We start from the raw sequence: 18,038 nt of genomic DNA on the forward strand, positions 1-18,038 counted from the left end.
AAAGCTCAGGCAGTAAAATAAGTCAAAGCATCTATTTCAGCCAACTTTAGAACAAGAGATTGAAAAGCTAGATTTTGAACTTTTGTCAATTTATACAGCATGTAACAGATTAGGAAGTAAGATATCACTCAGAAGATAAAGTTAAATTGAAACAATAAAGTGCTTCTGGCACTGACTAGGCTGTTTCATATGACATGTAATTTTATAAACAATCTTTTCCTGACTAAATTAATATTCAACACAAGTCTGAGTATGATTGCTATCAGTAAAAATGATTGCGAAATTACTACTGACTAATATAGTGAGTTCCAAGTTTTAAAACGTCACTAGCAGAGACCAAAGACATTTCAGGTTTCAAAATAATTCTTGAAATCTTCTAAAGCTAAACCTCATAAGTATTTGGACAACCAAGGGTGAAATAAGAGTTAGGAATTCACATTCCAAGGCTCTGCAAACCAGTTCATTTTAAACTTCAATATCCTGAGAAACCCAATTATTTTAACTTTCTTCTCTATTATCTTCAGAGCGTAATCCACTTGAACTCATTCAATTGACCCTACCAATTTATGTTCCACTTTAATTCATATCAATGATCATTTTAAATGTGACAGATGTAAGACTGTTCTGATATTCTGATTATTTGTTTATTTTTCCAATAGGCTCTGTGAACTTTCCTCTCTGGGTATGCAAATTATAAGACCTATGGAGTCCTGTGTGTTTGTAATACCTCTGAATTACCTGTCCCTTACCCTGCAAAGTTAACTTCGTACTACAACATCTATCACTGTCATCCCAAAACTTAATGTGGGGGCTGAGGGGAGGGAAATCAGTGTTGGTTTTAGGCAGAGAGGCAGACTTATGAATTTATTACTACCTCTTTCTGCTCTGTCTCACCCAATGCAGAAGTCATTTCCATTTTTCTGGCCTGTTATAGACAACTCTACCTACCAGAGCAGGAGTCTCAAGTATCATAACTGAAGTCTCTTCCAAACAGGCACAGAAAAACGTGTTGTCCATTGTGAAAGCTACTATGACTGAGATGCCTATGGAGTTTATGATGGAGTGTTTGTTTATTTATTTATCCCCCCCCCCAGCAAACTTACTTCCAGCAGCAGGAACTAAACTACAGTGGGACACTTCCCGTTCCATGCCTCTCCTACCAGAATTCTATAACATTAATGCAGTAGTTTCTATTTACTCTATGCAAAGCAACCTCTTTGTAGGTTTCTTTGAGAAACACACCTGCATGAGTTAGCAGTAGTAGGGGCAACAGCAAAATTATGATATAAACCAGTATCTCAGATCTGCCATCAAACGTTTCAGCTAAAAAGACAACTTAGAGTAGCTGGTGCAGATTTAGATACTTAAAAGCCCACTAGTGCCTCATGGTTATGAATAAATAGGATCCATCTTTCACAACTGACAGCACTCAATAGAAAACCGAAATATTCATGCTTAAGATGGTATTGAGCAAAACATAACTGTTAAAGAGCTACTCTATGTTTGAAACATGTTTACATGCTCATTAAAATTAGCATAGACTTCTTTTGTTTAGTCCTTGTAAGAGATTTCAGTTATATTTTCAAGGTTCTGCTATTTCTTAAAAGCATCAGCAAAGATCTACTATATTTTTGCTAAACGTGTAATATTAAGAACTAGCATTAAATATGGAAATATGGGAATCAGTCAGCACAATTAACATTTGTCAGTATGTCCAATGCCATACTGCCATTAGTGTTACAATACCACCTGTTTTTAAACACACTCATCAGCCTTTTCAGAGTCAGCATTGTGGCTTGCAAACCCATTAATGTGTCCCAGCAACAGTTAAACAAGCAAAACAGCCTTCTACAACTATTTCCTGTCACTCTCAAGAAGAAACTACCCTGCTTATTAGAGGAAACACAAACGGACAATCCCATACAACCACTGAGATTCAGGCAAGGAGGCATGCAGTGACATGACACGCCTCTCCTGAAGAGCATAAAAGCCTCCAAGATCTATTTGTTAAGCAGCATATTAATACAGTACAAATACCACAGGAACAAACATCATTATACAAACTATCTCTTTCAGTAGTACTTTAGAGCAAAGACTTTTTTGCTTCTTCCAAAGTTTCTCCTGCTTCTGATGCAGTGTCTTTCAAATGTATAAACTACTCTGAGGAAGACCTCTACAAAACTGTCAAATAATGAGTACCTGAATCATTTTCAAATGCATTTAGAACATTACTATAATCACAGTATTATACAATTAAAGTAGTATTTACTTCTTTATCTCTTCTGCAGTTGCACATTAACACTCCATGCAAAATGTCAGACAATACAAATCTCAAGAACAGCCACCTGAGTATTTATTCAAGACAGACTTTTTCACTGGCTTCCAATTCTAGCGTAAGTTGCAGCAAGAGGAATCAAAACACAAAACCAGAGGAAAAGTCAAGCCCAATTAAACACAATGACAATAAAGAATGTATGAAACATTGATGTTTTAGTTGTTTAATAAAAATCTTCTATTTCCTACTTTATAGGAAGCCTTGAGAGTTTTTTTATTTTAACATAGAACTACATACCAATTATTTGATATTAATGATCTTAATAGCGCCTTCCTTTCTAATTTTCTTAAAACATCAGATTCCAGAGTGTTAGAATAACTAAGATTGACATGAATGGGAAACCTTGATCCTATTTTCAGTTGTTTAAATAACATACCTCCAAAAGGCTGATACTACAATTTTTACTTTTCAAACTAAGATGGTGGAATCCCTGTTTAGCATTATCTGAAGAAACTCAAGAATTAAACATTCAGCTCCCACTGGAGGCTTCATTTCATTGGATTCCTTGAAAGATTCCAGCATCTCTGTTTTGGTTCTTTCACTCACTACATACACAAAATTATATAAATGTATCTTCTCCTGACCTTTTCAACCTAGGTTTAAAACTTTTAGACAACTTAGTCTTCCAATAAAGGGAAATTACAAAACGAGACATAAACGACCAATTTCTTAAGAGTGTCTTTTCCTCAATTTAAAAAAAAAACAAAAAGCCCACAAACCAAAACCATATATAAAGCCAAAACCAACTTCTTGCCAAGCACACACCAACCTGCAACAAAATGGCAGTTTTATGTTGGCTTTTCATCAGGTTGTTGATGGATTCAAAGAGTCTCCTCATTGATTCTTCAAATTCTGTTTGTTCTTTGCCTTCATACAATCTGTTGAGAGATGCAACGCATTATCCTTTCAGAATCAGGAAGTTTCATAGTCCTAAAATGTACCAGATTTAACATTACCTTAAAAACACATTTCACAAGTTGATCCAATATTACGTACACAGATATTTCACCAATGGGTTCTATCTGCTACTTACTGTATTGTGTAGAAATTCTTCAGCTTGAATACAACATAAGCATTTTCACTTTTTTTAACAGCCTCTAAAGAATGACACCTCCCAGATTTGAGCTTATAAAAAAAAGTAATTTCATTTTCAAAGTGACTTACATGCCAAAAACAATTTGATTTTTTTTCCACAACTGAGATACTTTAGGATATTTTTCACATATTATCACTGTTTCTTTCTTCTGCTGTTACTGCCACTTTTTCAAATAGCTATTTTTACTGTCCCCATTATCCAGTCTGCTTTTTGAAAAAGTCTCGATGCTTAAAAGTTAAAAAGTGAATTTAAATTAAACTCACTCCATTATTTCTTCATTCCCTGTCCTAAAGTTTGAATCTCGCAGATTCTCTCTCCTGTATTGTTCATATTAGCTATTAATATGAAATACTGCTTACATAAACAGTAAAAAACACTGGTGACATGTTAAACTAGTTACCTGAAACAGCTGACAAAAGTTAAAGAAAAACAACCTAAGAAAAAAGCCAAGGTGATAGAAGCCTGAAATGTGTGTAGGATACCGTGAACTAAATGCTGCACCTCCTGCATACTGCTTTCTCTATCAGAAGAGAAAAATCCCTCTTCCTAAAATCATGTATTCCAGTGTCACGTGCTTTTCTTTTCAACTTGAAACTTAAGAGAACTAAAGGCAAATTAAGAGCTTTTGTCTACAGCAAGGAAAAATCAAAACTGCTATTAATACAGTGACTGGCGAGAAGCTTTGAGGAAATGGAAACACTGAGAGGTACACCATTCAGGCCCATGGCCTCTGCACTGTTTACGTCAATGCTTGTCAATGATATTTAAGTCAGTTACTGGAAAGGAACCCCAAGATCGAAAACATTAACTGGAGAGGAAAAAATTACATATACATGTATACAACATACACGATGCATACTACTTGAGGTATGTTCCTACTGAGGTGATTTTTTTTACTGTAGAAAAAATGCATACCAGAAAAACTTGCATGTGAAAGATATCTTGAAACAAATAAGTTTCAGCACAAGCAAACTTACATAGAAAAGCCGTCCTATTTATTATCAAGTGGTATTTTAGGAGCTTGGTTTTTGGTTAAATGACTTAAAATCTTTTAACATAGTGGAGATTGTGGCATGTGGGGGCTTATTAAAAGTATTTTTCTATGGGAATGAAGTACATAGAAGTTGTAACAATGTGACTGTCTCAGTCTAAGTGTTTATTAAAGTTCCTTGGCTAATGCACTGATACAGTTTTTACTGACTATACAACATTGCTGCAAAAGTAAATGAAGTTTCTTAAGCCTATTTTTTTAATGCAAGTGAAAATTTGAAGCTTTCTTGACTAAACCTATGGCGCAAGGAGGGAGGCAGAAGCATCACACAGCATGTTTTAAACATGCTTTGTAGATTTACACCAGGACTTATTTAAGCCAGGTCGAACAGTAACTCTATTTCATGACATACCGTCTAGCTTCCATTTAGAGACAGTTTTCTGCATTAAATTTCAATTAAAATCACTTGTTCTGAAAGCAGTTTTTAAAAGATGACTAATTATTTGCTTGGAAACAACATCATCACAACAGCGTACATGAATTTCATCACCAAAACCAACCTTAGGCCAATGAGAAGAGGAAAGGAAACATTTTGTGTTTTCAGAGTCTGTATTATGTAAACCTTTGGCTAATGTGTATGACCTTTCTACAAAACATAATCACTGAATAAACAGCTGCAAGACATAACCTCAGTTCAGCTGACTAGAGAAAAAAAATTTTTGCTTTCATTAGAGCTCTATAGCTTCAACAGGATTGAATTAATGCAAGTTGAAGTAGAACCTGGTTATCTTCAATGTATCTATCTGCCTGACAACAAGATAAAAAAAAGTCTCCCATTTTATGTCTAACATTAGAAGTCATTATTCAACTGTTTCCTACACAATTTTCATTTCGTAATGTCTCTTACCTTTCAACAAAGTACCTCAGCTTCTTAAACAGCCCATCAAATTCATGAATGATCTAGAGATCTGTCTCAGCTCTACTAATTCAAAGTATTTGTCTCCAAGAAGACTAATCTCAACCCTTGAAAGTGAAGTACTACAATCATAAATCCTAACTTTTCTCATGGGAAGAAAAAATATTAATCCATTTTTTTCCATATTTTCTTCTTTTTCATGACCAGTCTGACAATAGGAAATTGAGTGCAAAAAGTTAGAACACAACAGCAATAGATAGATGTACAGTAGCAGATGACACTGTTCACTGTTTCGTTATTTTTGCCAGAGGCTACCATTTGACAAGAGCTATTACTGCCTATAAAAATAATTGTCCAACTGAATTTAGAGTTTCAGACCTCTAGTTCAGGCTTCTATAGGGAAAACTAAAAGGATTAGATATGTCTAGCTAATCACTTGAATATGCAACATATTGCAATAACCTAGTTTACCACAAATTAGTGGTAAACTAGTGTCCAATGCACACTATTTGCTGCCAGTTTATACTAGGGATTAAAATGGAGACCAAAGTTCTCCCTGCAACAAAACCCTGCCTTATGACCTTCATCTGTACAAGAAATTTTCCATAATCCTCTATACAATGCTTCCTTCCCCAAAACTCTGAATTTCTCCTTTTGCCCTGGCTCCAATTAAAAAATTTTATTTTAAAGCTTTTGAACTACTAGCTATATTCTATTCTGATGAGCACCATCTCCTTCCTTATACAGCTTTTCACCTTTTTTAATCTGTATCCATCTATAAGCAGTAAATTCCTAGAGACAAGACTATTTCTAATAGACTATCTACCAGCAGCAAGTAACTTCTCAATCTGCTCCTACTTCAACCAAAATTTTGTAATTCATCAAATATACTTAATTTTACAAAACTATAAACCTACATGGATTTTTGGAGGAAGAAAAGGTGTGGGGGGGGAGTGAAATAAAAGAGAAAAATCATATTAGAGCTCCCACTGAGCAAAAGACAGATAAAACAGAACAGCTTTCTGTTCTGTTGACTGTCAGCCACAAACATAACATCCAACCACTCGGTCTGCCTACAGTCCCAAGTTTGCCACTGCATTCCTTCAGCCATGTAGCAGAGATAACAAACAAGTATGAGGGGAAACCAGCTAAGGATAAATGGAAAAAGATGCACCAGAAAAGAAAAGATGAAACAGAGGGCATGGATGGGGTCTGTGGGATATGGTTGGAGTCCTTAAGGACTAGCGGAGGAAGTGGGGGACACAGTTACCATAGCATAGTTTTTCTCCTTCCAGCTTTCATCTCCTTCATTCTCCCTATCTCCCTTTTCCCTAAACCTGAACACCACTTGTAAATATTACGACTCGTCTGTTTGGCTGAGCTGTACCTATCTAGACAATTGAGTCTTCCCTATAAATTCCTTAACTGGAGATCTGAAACTCTAAATTCAGTTGGACAATGATTACTGGAAATGACATTGTTCTATGCACAGTCTGAGCTGCTGAACACCATGATCTCAAGGACAAGCATCCAGATTCAAGCCATCTGTCACAACGTTTGGCCATCCATTGGACTTGGGCCAAGCCACCTGACGCAAAGAAAAACCACCCTTTGAAATCGCCTACTATTACTAAATACGTCTCTGGAACTTACACTGTGAATCAGAAAGCAAATTTTTGAAGATTCCCTCTCCAAAAAATCTCTCAGCAATGTCTGTATTTTAGGCCAGTTGCCAGCTTTTATGTTTTATTCCTAAAAACAAAAAATAAAGTTCTGTTCTGGAATAATTTTTTTCTGTTTCTCAGGTCTACTTCTATTTCTAATATTGGATAGCTAGTTAAATGGCAATAGTCTGGGTACTTACTGTGAAAATAGTGTCCTTGATCTAACAATGAACTTGAAAACATATTCCAGTGCTTTCAGAGTTCTTAGGATAGGTTCGCATTGCTCTCCTCGGCTGGAGGTATCCAAGTAAGTCTTCAGAACAGTCATTAATTTCCTGAAGTGAAAAAACATTTTTAAAGTAATCTTTTTTTAAAAAATTAATTTCTCTGACTTGTTTGGGTACTCCAAATAAATGTTTATGCTTAGTCAAGCACACACAACAATATGTACTGCATGTATTTTTGCATTTATGTTGCACAAATTATATCAGTATAAACAAATGAGGAGCAAGTTCTTAACTGCACAAACAAGAAAGCAATCTGAAATCTCAGAACAGCAGTGTAATTTTACACAATCCTGGAAGCACTTTTACAGAATTTTATAACATACGTGCACGAGGTAACATAAAATGTTATTTCTGCCTGCCTACATTAAGCAGTGATTAAACACCACTACATGCTCTAAAATAACTGCATGTAAATAGTACAATATTCTGGTACACAGCAGTATCTGCTTAAAGTATTTATTTTATTTAACCACTTCCTTTCTTTGTATTCAAAGGTTATTTTTGCTGAACACACAACCTGCTAAAAAAGTTCAAAAAGCTCATATAAAAATCAGTCCCTTAATTTAGAGTTATAGTTTCATCTTAAACAATTAAACTAATAATATAATCTTGATCTTAATGTAGCCATAAGAAGAACTAAAATAAAGGTGGTTTGTTTGGTTTTTTTCTTACATCACTACAAAAATGGAAACCTACTATCCCCTATCCTGAACAAACAAAACCAACCAACCAAAACAACGGAAACCGAACTAGCACTTGCATGTTGATGAAACATAAAAGTTCATGAACTGGACTGATGAAACATTAGTAAGTGATCACTATGCTATTTGGAACACACTTGCATGCAGATAATAGCTTCAAGAACTGCTTGCTACTGCACAGAAAACATGTACATATGTATATGTGTGTATGTATATCTCTTTATCTGTGTAACTAATAGACACATTCTCAACCCCACTGCCCTAGCCTAACTCACATTTCAGGGCCAAAGTACCATGCTTTCATCCTCTCAGCCTTCTGGGCACATCCACTGTGTGTTTCCATTTACTCCTTTCTATAGCTTCTCTGAATTCACAGCTTTGTACTGAGTTGGAACAAAATTTATCCAACTTGTATGCAGGAGCAGTCCATTGAAGGTCCCTCAACTGTCAATGTTAAGTCCTCTCAGAACTCTATAAAAGCTAGGTACAAGTGGGTGACTAAATAGTAACTGAATAAATACCCAAGAGTTTGGCCAAAATACCATATCATAATATGGTCATAATATGTCTGGGACACAGTATCTCCTTCCTAACTATGAGTTAGGCCACATACAGCTACTTGTTTATTTCATAAATGATTCTTGAAACAGAGTACATCTTCCATGATGTGCATGGAACCAACAATGCCAAGAAAACTCATGATTTGGGGAACAATCATAAACATTATTTTGCCTCTGCCACTTCCATTAAATCATCAGAAACTCCCAGAAAGGAAAGTCTTAAAAATACTTTAAGCCAGTAAGGCTGTCCTGAAAGGTTCTGTACCCAACCATCTCCTCTTTCACAATAATATAAAGCATAAAATTACATATGCTTATCACATACAGAGTGACGTAGGATTCAAGAGGAGCATGTAGCTTGTGCTTGAGCTTTCTGAGCCCAGTAATGCTAACTTCAACTTCCCTAGAATGTGAGAAAGGATTGATTGTGCACTCCTGCCTTTCAATTCTAGGAAACTCATGTTCTAATGCATGAACTGTGTGACATTTCCTGTTGAATTAGAACTGATGCAAATTCAGCACAGGACACTACAAGATATCCTCGGCTATTCCAAAAGTTCAGCTAAGGTCTTTCATCTATTATTCATATCCCAAATTAAAGTTCTGCTTCAATCTGCCATCCCATTAAGCTGCCAGAACAAGACTTCAGGTAAAGAAAAAAAAACCCAAACCACCACATCTATCCTGTTATAGCACTTCCCCAAGATCAGCAGTAAGTGAAGATGTTATCTTTCTTCCTAATTCAAAGTAATTTTATCCTACCGTCATTTCCAAAAACCTTTTTTAAATAAAGTAGGAATCCAGTATTAAATTTACTGCATAACACGTATCCACAATTTTTATTCTTTCCTATGAATCCATGTTTTCCCACTTGGGCATTATCTGGAAGCTCAAAAAAAAAAAAAAAAAAAAAACCCAACCAAAAAACCACACACCCCCAAAAAAACCCAAACAAAAAAACCACACCAAAAGCCTGTCCACTTGCCCACTGGCATGATCATGTAACAAATACTAAGACTCCAATTCACAGCAGACCACATAATAAATACCAAAATTCCAGTTCACTGTGCTGAAACCCTCCTGATGCAACATCAGACTGTGAACTGCATATGAAGACTTCACAGTTCCCAAACCTTTTTTTTCCCCCTATAAGTCTGTTTGCTTAAAAGAATACATGGAACCTATATAAATGGGTTAAGACCATCCTCAAGTCCTCACTGAAGGCATTTCAGGTTAAGGCCAGGAATGTAAAGGGAGAGGCTTCACAGCAAAGTAACTGTTGACAAATTTGACAGGATACAGGTGAAGTGCTCAGACACAGCAAAATCCAGACAAGAGAAAATTAATGCCAAAGAATCAATTACTATCTGTTGATTAACTTTACTTATAACCGTAAGTCTCTCTCACAGGCACGTTTGCTTCCAGATAAGCACAGAGCAGCATCAAAACAACAGTCACCATTAATTACATCAGAAAAGTCACAAACAGCATTTACTTTCTTTAACATGACGGTGGAGGTTTAGGAAAAAGGGAGAGAAGAGAGAACAAACTTACTTGTATGCCAATGTTGCACTAAAATGCTGTTGGATATACGCTTCCAAAACAGCGTTAAAATGTTGAAACTTACGGTCTGCAATGAGTCCTATGATATATATCTAAACAGACAGGGACATAATGAGCATTTTTCATAAAGGCACATTTTAAATCTAAATACTTGTCTTCTGAAATATTCTTGATAATCCACTATTTAAGAATTTTAAAGAAATTTGGTTTTTAATAAAGCAGTAATATTCCATCTGTTCTGTAGAGATTTTTAGGCTAATTCCCTGAAATAAACAACTTCATAGCTCATTCAAAATTATAGTCTTCTTTACTTTCACAAATAAAATACTTCGGTGCTGATTCTTACCAGTGCATCAAAGACAAGGATGTCATACTCATTACTGTGGGAATGTTCCATCATGATGTTAAACAGGGCATCCAGCGTATCTTGGAGAAACTATAGAACATCATGAAATGACAAATTGGCAACCAATTCAACTTGAAAATGTCACAAGTCAGTTTTCAGATAGTAGACTTGGTTTCTCTCAAGTTAGAATTTTAAAAGCATTCACTGAAGCATCACTTTAAATCAGAAAACATTTCCAAGCATTTAGGCTCTAGTTTCTTTTATTTTAAGAACCCACATCCTCAGACACATGAGCAATTAATAATACGTGTTTAGCTTATGGAACAGCTAAAAATATAATATAAATGACATAACTATCTAAAACTGCATTCCTAGTTCCTTAGTGATACAGATTAGTAGTTGCTATTTTCACATCTACACAATGATTAAAAACACACTTCATACTTCTGTGGTGTGATTTAAAGCCCACTTTAAATCAAAGGAAATTACCATTGTGTCTTGGGACCCAAATCTTTGATTGGTTAAAAAGATCTTTTTTGTTGTTGTTGTTTTTTTAAAGTTCTCCCTCTTCCTCTCCAGAAGGGCATCTATTGCTTATATATAGAGAGTGACACAAATATAACAGTCTGCCACTTTCCAAAATATTAACAAGTTTTTACTTATGTTATTAAATTAACAAAGCACTTCATTGGGTACATAATACACTTTTTTTTTTAATAGCAACATGTAAAGTAATATTAAGGACTGTAAAGAAAGCAGTAGGAATTGCTTGTGATGTTTCAGAAAGACAAAAGCAAACAAACAGTTGAACAGAGGCTGTAGAAAACATTGTACCATTACTGCCTTCATATCCCATCAAGTTTTTAAATAAAATTTTCTCTCCATGCTCAAAATTAAAGTTTACCTGTGACACATATGTAAGCACCTGACCAAAGCAGCAATGGCTCCAAATAATATTCTTCATATTGAATTCTCTATTCATGCACAAATTTTCCAGCAATATAAAACAATATAAAGCAGAAAATTATCCTAATAAATTAATTACCAGTGAAAGCAGGCAGATTTGACTAGTAATCGTGCAAATCTCCACAGCCTAACAGAAGCCGATACCAGAGATGTTTGGGAGCAACAAGTATAAAAAGATGGCTAACACTATGAAGAATCCTGTCCAGGTGCTTGCTTCCTTGCTCCCTCTGATGAAGAGCTTTCCTCATGTCTTTTGCAAACTAATCCCTAACAAAGGCATTACACTGAATGATACTCATAAAAGAAAGTTTAATTGACAGGCTTCTTTAAGTTCCTATGTTTATTGCAACTGACCCTCCAGTTTCTTTTTCTTTTTGAAACTATGTAGCATTTTTTCTGCCGTGGTATGAAAGGACATTAAGAATAACTAGTACTATAACAACTATATAAAGATATACCTTCACAACTTCCTCTCCATCCACAATCTTCAGTTTTTCCAGGTTCTCCTGAAGCAGCTCTGGCTTCATACGCCACTTCAAGAGACCAAGTAAGCCCACTAGTAGAAAATAAATGGACAGACATTAAAAAACTTATTATTTGTGCAAATGTCTTCTTTCTAAAACTTCTATCTGTTTAGAAGATACATACCATTCTGAGTTAACTTTGTAGAGCAAACAAGAGTTGAAATATAAAATGCATCTCGTGAGCTTACTGAAAGCCCCCCTACAATACTTGAGTTCCTGACTATGGTTGCTCCTTTATTTTCCATGTGTTGACGTGTAGAAGGTAATGTCAAATAAGCACTAGCATCCTCCATTTTTTTACTGTCCCCCTGAAAAACAACATCCCATTTATTACATATTTCACACCAGTAGATTTAAAATTAGACTTATTTTTTAATTTCTACACAAGTAAACAAAAAGCTATGTTTCTACGGATTTAAACACATGCACTAAAGGATAAAGAATACCCAAGTCCCAGCATGTCTCATACAGATAAACCAAGAGTCAACGTTAGTGAGCAAACAAGTCTGCAATGAACATGCAGAGAAAATGCTACATTGAAATTATAAAGGTATGTGTTTTAAGGTGCAGTAAGGAACTATGAGGAGTGACATTACTGGCAGAGTAAAAGCAAGAGCCGATTTTTCATTAAGATGTCAATAACTATGGAACACAATAGACTATTGAGCATCACCTTGAAGACTGTACACAGGACACACGACATGGTTATGACGTCTGCATGCAATTTAAGAATCAAAAATGGGACTGAACAGGGAAAGAATAGCAGGGCTATTTTGGTATGCCCACTGTAACTTAATACCTGGACCTTTAACGTAAAATATAAGGTCAGTACACGGTAAGATCATAATTTAAATTAGACAACATGCTGCAGTAACTAAATGACAGAGATATCAGAGAATTTATGCCTTTCAGTAGAATGAACAGTACAAAAACAGGGAACCAACAGGTATTTTTCCCTGCTGTACTTCATCAAGTTGCATGCCACAACCCTCACGGATTTTTTTCCCGTCTCAAATTTTGATTCATACTCCAGACAGGAAAGCAATTTTTAGACAAAGACAATAAAATCATACTCCTTACTGTTTATAGAATATAATTTTTCTTCAACAAAGCTACTCAAGAAAATTTCCCCAATGAGTTTATGAGCTCTGTCACTTAAAGCTACAACACCATGACAGAACTGACTCAGTTGCAGACCCTTAGTCTACAATCATGCATAAACAAGAAGTTACAAAAAACAATCTAGAATGATTTTCTAAATTTTGGGGGTTGTATTTGATTCAGTAACTGTAGGTGTGCAGTCTTTACTTCCTATCTAACAAGGTTAAAAATCGACTATAAGACGACCTATGCAGACAAAAGGCAAAATCCTTATGCAGCAAAACAGACAGCATTACTAACTTCTATGATTATATCAAGCTTCCCAAATAATTACTTCTCAGAATTTCTGGAACCAGATGTGAACCTTAATTTCCTTTTTTTGAGACAAGTTAGGTAGACAATGGGGAAAAGACTTGAAATTTTGATCCAAAAGTCTCTCAAAAAGATTCAATGCCTGAAGGCAGGGAAAATAAAGTACACTGTTTAAACTTTGCAGTTTTCAGATTACTTATTTTGAGAGGCCAGATGTACAACTGTTGAAAACACTTACAGCTTACAATTACTGTTTTTAATACTAGAATAGGCAAACATATGTGAGAAAATCTATTTCTTCCAAACATAGCATTTCTCATCTATGCTGTCACTTACGGAAAAATTACTGGGTTGATGCGGCAATGAATTAGATGGAATTTCATAACCAGCATTAACCACACAGTCATACAATGTGATAATTATTTTCCTTCTGGTCTAAGTATTTATCAATGCTGGTATCAATGAAGAAAAGATAAATAACTATACACTGCCATTAATGTTTGTTGGACTACCTAAACAACTTCATTTAGTTGTATGCCTCTCACTTGCCATTAATGTTACAGCCAACTAGTCTACTGAAAAGAGCACTAAGAATACCTAAAGTAAAATTTCTTCTGTACTGGAAGTGATTTCTCGTTCTTAGTTCCTGCTAGACACTATTCTCCAAAGGACAAAAAACCCAACCACATAAAAAACAAACCAACAAAACACAAATCTTGAAACACCTGTTCCCTGCTTCAGTTCACAAAGTCAAAAACACTACTTGTGTCCAATCAGGGCTAGCCAAAACTACTCTTCATCCAAAATCAAATTCCTGAAACTTTCACTTTTTTACCTGACTAACTACACAGAGCAGTTTCAAGCAACCAATTCCCTATGATTACATTCCCTGGATTATTCATGTGGCAAAGATTCTAAATGAGTCAAAACAACACTCTTGCCTCCGCTTCAGCTAGACAAGTAGACACAGATACATATCCAAGTGCGGAGCTTTAGCATGACTTCCTCTATACTACAGAAGGCCAAAAGCATGAACGTCACTAAAAGTAGCAGGAATAGTAACCATCTCTCATTGTGCTTAGATAACGTCTCCCTTTAATTAAAATTTAGAGTAACGTTTACTGACCATGTTCTGGAACAAGTTACATCTTTTTTTGTTCAAAAGAAAAATATAATATTTATCTTTGATAGAATAATAAAATTAATCTACTACTAGGAAAATAAACAATGCAGTCAAAGACAACAGTGTAAAAAAAAAGTGTCTCGTAGGGGAAAGAAAGGAAAAAAATTGATCCAATACCTTTAGGACTAACAAATCGTGGATGCCATCTTGAAGAGTAGTTCCATCCTCCTTCATTAGTCTTATGTAGGCCATCGCAAAATTCTTTTCTCCTTTATCTTTAGCTGCAAAGGAAAATATTTTCAGTCCGCTATCCATCAATGAATTAAAATTCACTAAAGTAAAAATTCCCTACTTACACTCTTGAGATGACCTGTGTCTGAACGTGAAGCGCAGGTGTATCCTTTGCATATCTTCAATAGGGACTGCTACCTTTTGTAAAATCAGATAATAATCAATAGTTATGGAGGACAGGGGTGGAAGGTGGTTTCACATGTAATAAGCTCCTATTTTAGAATAAATAAGCATCACCTCTGCTGGCTCCCTCATGCTTTTAACATACCATTTAAAACTATTAAGCCTGATCACAGTAGCAGAAGGGGTGGCTGATAAGCAATCATGTTGTGTTAGACTTTGCTCAAAGTCTAACACAACCAAAGAAATAAAGCACCAAACCCAGTGAGTTAAAGCACACAGGTGCTTGTACGCTAGAATATAAGTATATTTCAGTCTTATTATTTACCTTGTTAACCATATAGAATTATGCAACAACTCCGCACTGTGAAATTTCCACATTTGATATACATGAATTGACAACCAATTTAACAAACAGGTGAAAAAGGTATGAAAATTCTAGTGAAATAAGTTAAGTACATTTTTGTGATTAAATTCAGTTTCAAAGCCTTGAGTAGAATCCCAGGAACTCAGGAGTGCTTTATTCTTGAAGCAGCATACCTACTTGTAACAAATAATGCAACAAAAAAGGTCAACTGCATAAGAAAAAGCACATTTTTTCATATTATCAAGTTTATAGTTCTAAAACCTTAAAGACTTGTATTCCTTTGTGTTCATTCACAACTTCCCTTTACAAATCTGTGTGACACTCCTCCACATTAACTACATTCTTCAAAAGGATCTACTGTTAATGATTCAGTATAAAAGTCTGAATTACAGAGTAATTTTAAAAAGAAACTAGTATACTAAGCAAAACACAGCATGGGTCAATGTTTTCAGAACAACAAATAAGCTTCTATTTCAAACAACGCTTCTATTCCCTCCCTTTCCCGCCCAACCTCAGCAACACTCCTTGCAGGCTTGTCATACGTGACAACGTCATCTTCAATAGTTGTCTTAAAAAAAAAAAAAAAAAACAAAACAAAAAAACCCCATGCTTGCCAGCAAGCCTGAGATGTGCTTTGTAAGAACTACTTCTGGAAGCTTCTAGGCATTTTCCAACCAAAGACATTAAAGCCAAATTAGATAATTATTGGTGTGTGTCTACAAAAATTCAAGATAGTGTTTTCTCTCTAAAATTACAGTAATTGGATAGAGGGTGGGTGGGGTTTGTTTTGTGGTTTGGGGGCTTTTTTAATTTTTTTAAATCATGCAATTGAAGGTCCTCATCTCCATTGTTTCACCACGATAGAACAAATGTGGTATTTCGTTTCTGGTGAGCCATGTTAGGACATAAGGTTGTCTAAGATGACCTCATTTGTTTTGCTAGACAAAATCTTAACATCGTTTTCCAGGCCAAATTTTAAGCCTCAGTAATCATATCTCTCTAATATCTGATGTATGGCTAAAGCCCCATCCTTCTAGCTGTATTCTGGACCAAGTTATTTTTTAGAAAAAGCTGATGCTGTGCAACTTTTCTGCGTGAGATACCAAGAAAAAAAAAGCAAGTGAAAAGTACCTACACCATACCTTTAATGTTTCCATCCAACGCGGCTGTTTGACTTGATAGTAAAGAACTGATCTGTATTCACTCACGGGTTTGTCCCCCGCTCCCAAGCAAACGGCGTTCTTCAGAAAGAAGAAAGAAACAGTGCTTAGCGGCTCATTAGTTTCTATAATTTTTTTATGACTTGAACAAAACCAAACCAAGAAGCAAGGCACCGAACGAGAGCCGCCCCCGCCACGGGCAGCAGCTTTACCTCAGCCCACCGGGGAGGCCTGCGTGAGACCCAACGACTGTTGGCCACCAGGCGCGAGCTCCCGCCCGCCTCAGCCCTGCGAGGCGGCACTCGCTGAGGTACGAGGCCGTAGCGGCCGCAGCGCCCTCGGCCAGCCCAGGCCCCGGCTTCACTTCCCGCCCTCAGCCACGCAGCCACGGCCGCCCCGGGCTCCGCAGCGCCTTCGCAGAGCTGGTCCGTGCCTCCGCGTCGTCGTAAAACCGCCATGGCGGGTGGGAGCCCTGAGGAGGGCACAGGTGCTGCCTGTACGGCACCGGGGCCCTGGCTCAGGCCCGGCAGCTGAGGCAAACGGGTCACCGGTTAACAGGCCCCACCGCTCAGGCCAGGCTGCCTCCAAGGCTCGGCGCAGCTCCAGCTCGGAGCCTTTGGAGACGCTCTGTGAAAGCTGCAGGTTCAGGACCAACATACATCTTGCAGCACGAAGACCCGTCTTTAACAAGCAGTCTTGAATTTGGATAGGGTGGCATTCAAAATTAAAACAATGAAAGCACCAACAAGAGAGGAAGCATTAATACGAAGATACTGTGTTTTCCAGGCCTCTGAACATAATGAAAATAAACATTTTCCGTAATTAGACTGGACCTACCCACAGATTGCATTTTACAGAGGTTACAGAGTAAAGAAGAGCGGCTGGGTGATAATAGACTTTGTTTCTTTTCACAAACTGATGAACTTAGGTAACCAAGGCATCATTTTCAATCAGTAGAAGAAACCCACAAAGTAAAAATAATCTAGCTTCATTATTCCGTTTATTTCTCCGTTTACTTTCAAATACCGTTATGCCAGCAGAATCTCAGAAGTGTTTGGCTGCATACTAGAGGTGACTTCCAAACTAAACATTGCAGATGCACTGACAGTATGCCCTCCTGCATTTTTTCAACACTGAGAATTTCCCATTCTTTAACGACTATCAGAACTAGTACAGATCCAACTTAAAGTTTCGATCAAGTTCAAAATTCGTTGTAACGTAAGAATTCAGTTTGTTTAGTGAATCTGTGAAGAGTCTTGGCCTACATCCATCTTTCCTAGCTGATTGCGGTTGAGGATTGTACATGCAGAGTAACTGCTAATGCTGGTAACAGAAGCAGCAGGATCATTGACACTAGGCATCAGACCTGAAACTGAAGTGCAGGAAAGAAGCAAACATAATAAATTCTCTACTGAAGGCACAGATGAAACTAACACTATATAGGCTATGATAACTACTGCAAAGGTGCCATTTTGCTGCTGAAAATCCAGTGAATCTTAGAAGTCTGCTTCAAACACCAGATGCCTTGTGACAAGAAGGGTGTGATGCTGATACCTGAAGATGCTATGTAAGGTCCGGTCAGAATGATTTAACTGCGGGAAGGTATGTCTCATCT

The 18,038-nt window shown here is 36.6% G+C and overlaps 1 protein-coding gene across 2 annotated transcripts in view; it reads right to left on the reverse strand.

Annotated features, from left to right (window-relative positions):
- Positions 1 to 18,038, reverse strand: part of DOCK2 (dedicator of cytokinesis 2) — a 214,236-nt gene that overhangs the window by 166,908 nt on the left and 29,290 nt on the right. For both annotated transcript variants that reach the window (XM_049829393.1, XM_049829394.1), the window contains exons 15-23: positions 16,406 to 16,504; positions 14,842 to 14,914; positions 14,663 to 14,766; positions 12,074 to 12,257; positions 11,884 to 11,981; positions 10,460 to 10,549; positions 10,105 to 10,205; positions 7,203 to 7,337; positions 3,105 to 3,213 (exon numbers count right to left, since the gene is read on the reverse strand). In XM_049829393.1, the coding sequence (XP_049685350.1) occupies positions 3,105 to 3,213; positions 7,203 to 7,337; positions 10,105 to 10,205; positions 10,460 to 10,549; positions 11,884 to 11,981; positions 12,074 to 12,257; positions 14,663 to 14,766; positions 14,842 to 14,914; positions 16,406 to 16,504 (993 nt within the window). The remainder of the gene's footprint in view (positions 1 to 3,104; positions 3,214 to 7,202; positions 7,338 to 10,104; positions 10,206 to 10,459; positions 10,550 to 11,883; positions 11,982 to 12,073; positions 12,258 to 14,662; positions 14,767 to 14,841; positions 14,915 to 16,405; positions 16,505 to 18,038) is intronic.

This window comes from Accipiter gentilis, chromosome 26, assembly GCF_929443795.1.
Source record: "Accipiter gentilis chromosome 26, bAccGen1.1, whole genome shotgun sequence".
In the NCBI taxonomy this organism is placed as follows: Eukaryota; Metazoa; Chordata; class Aves; order Accipitriformes; family Accipitridae; genus Astur; species Astur gentilis.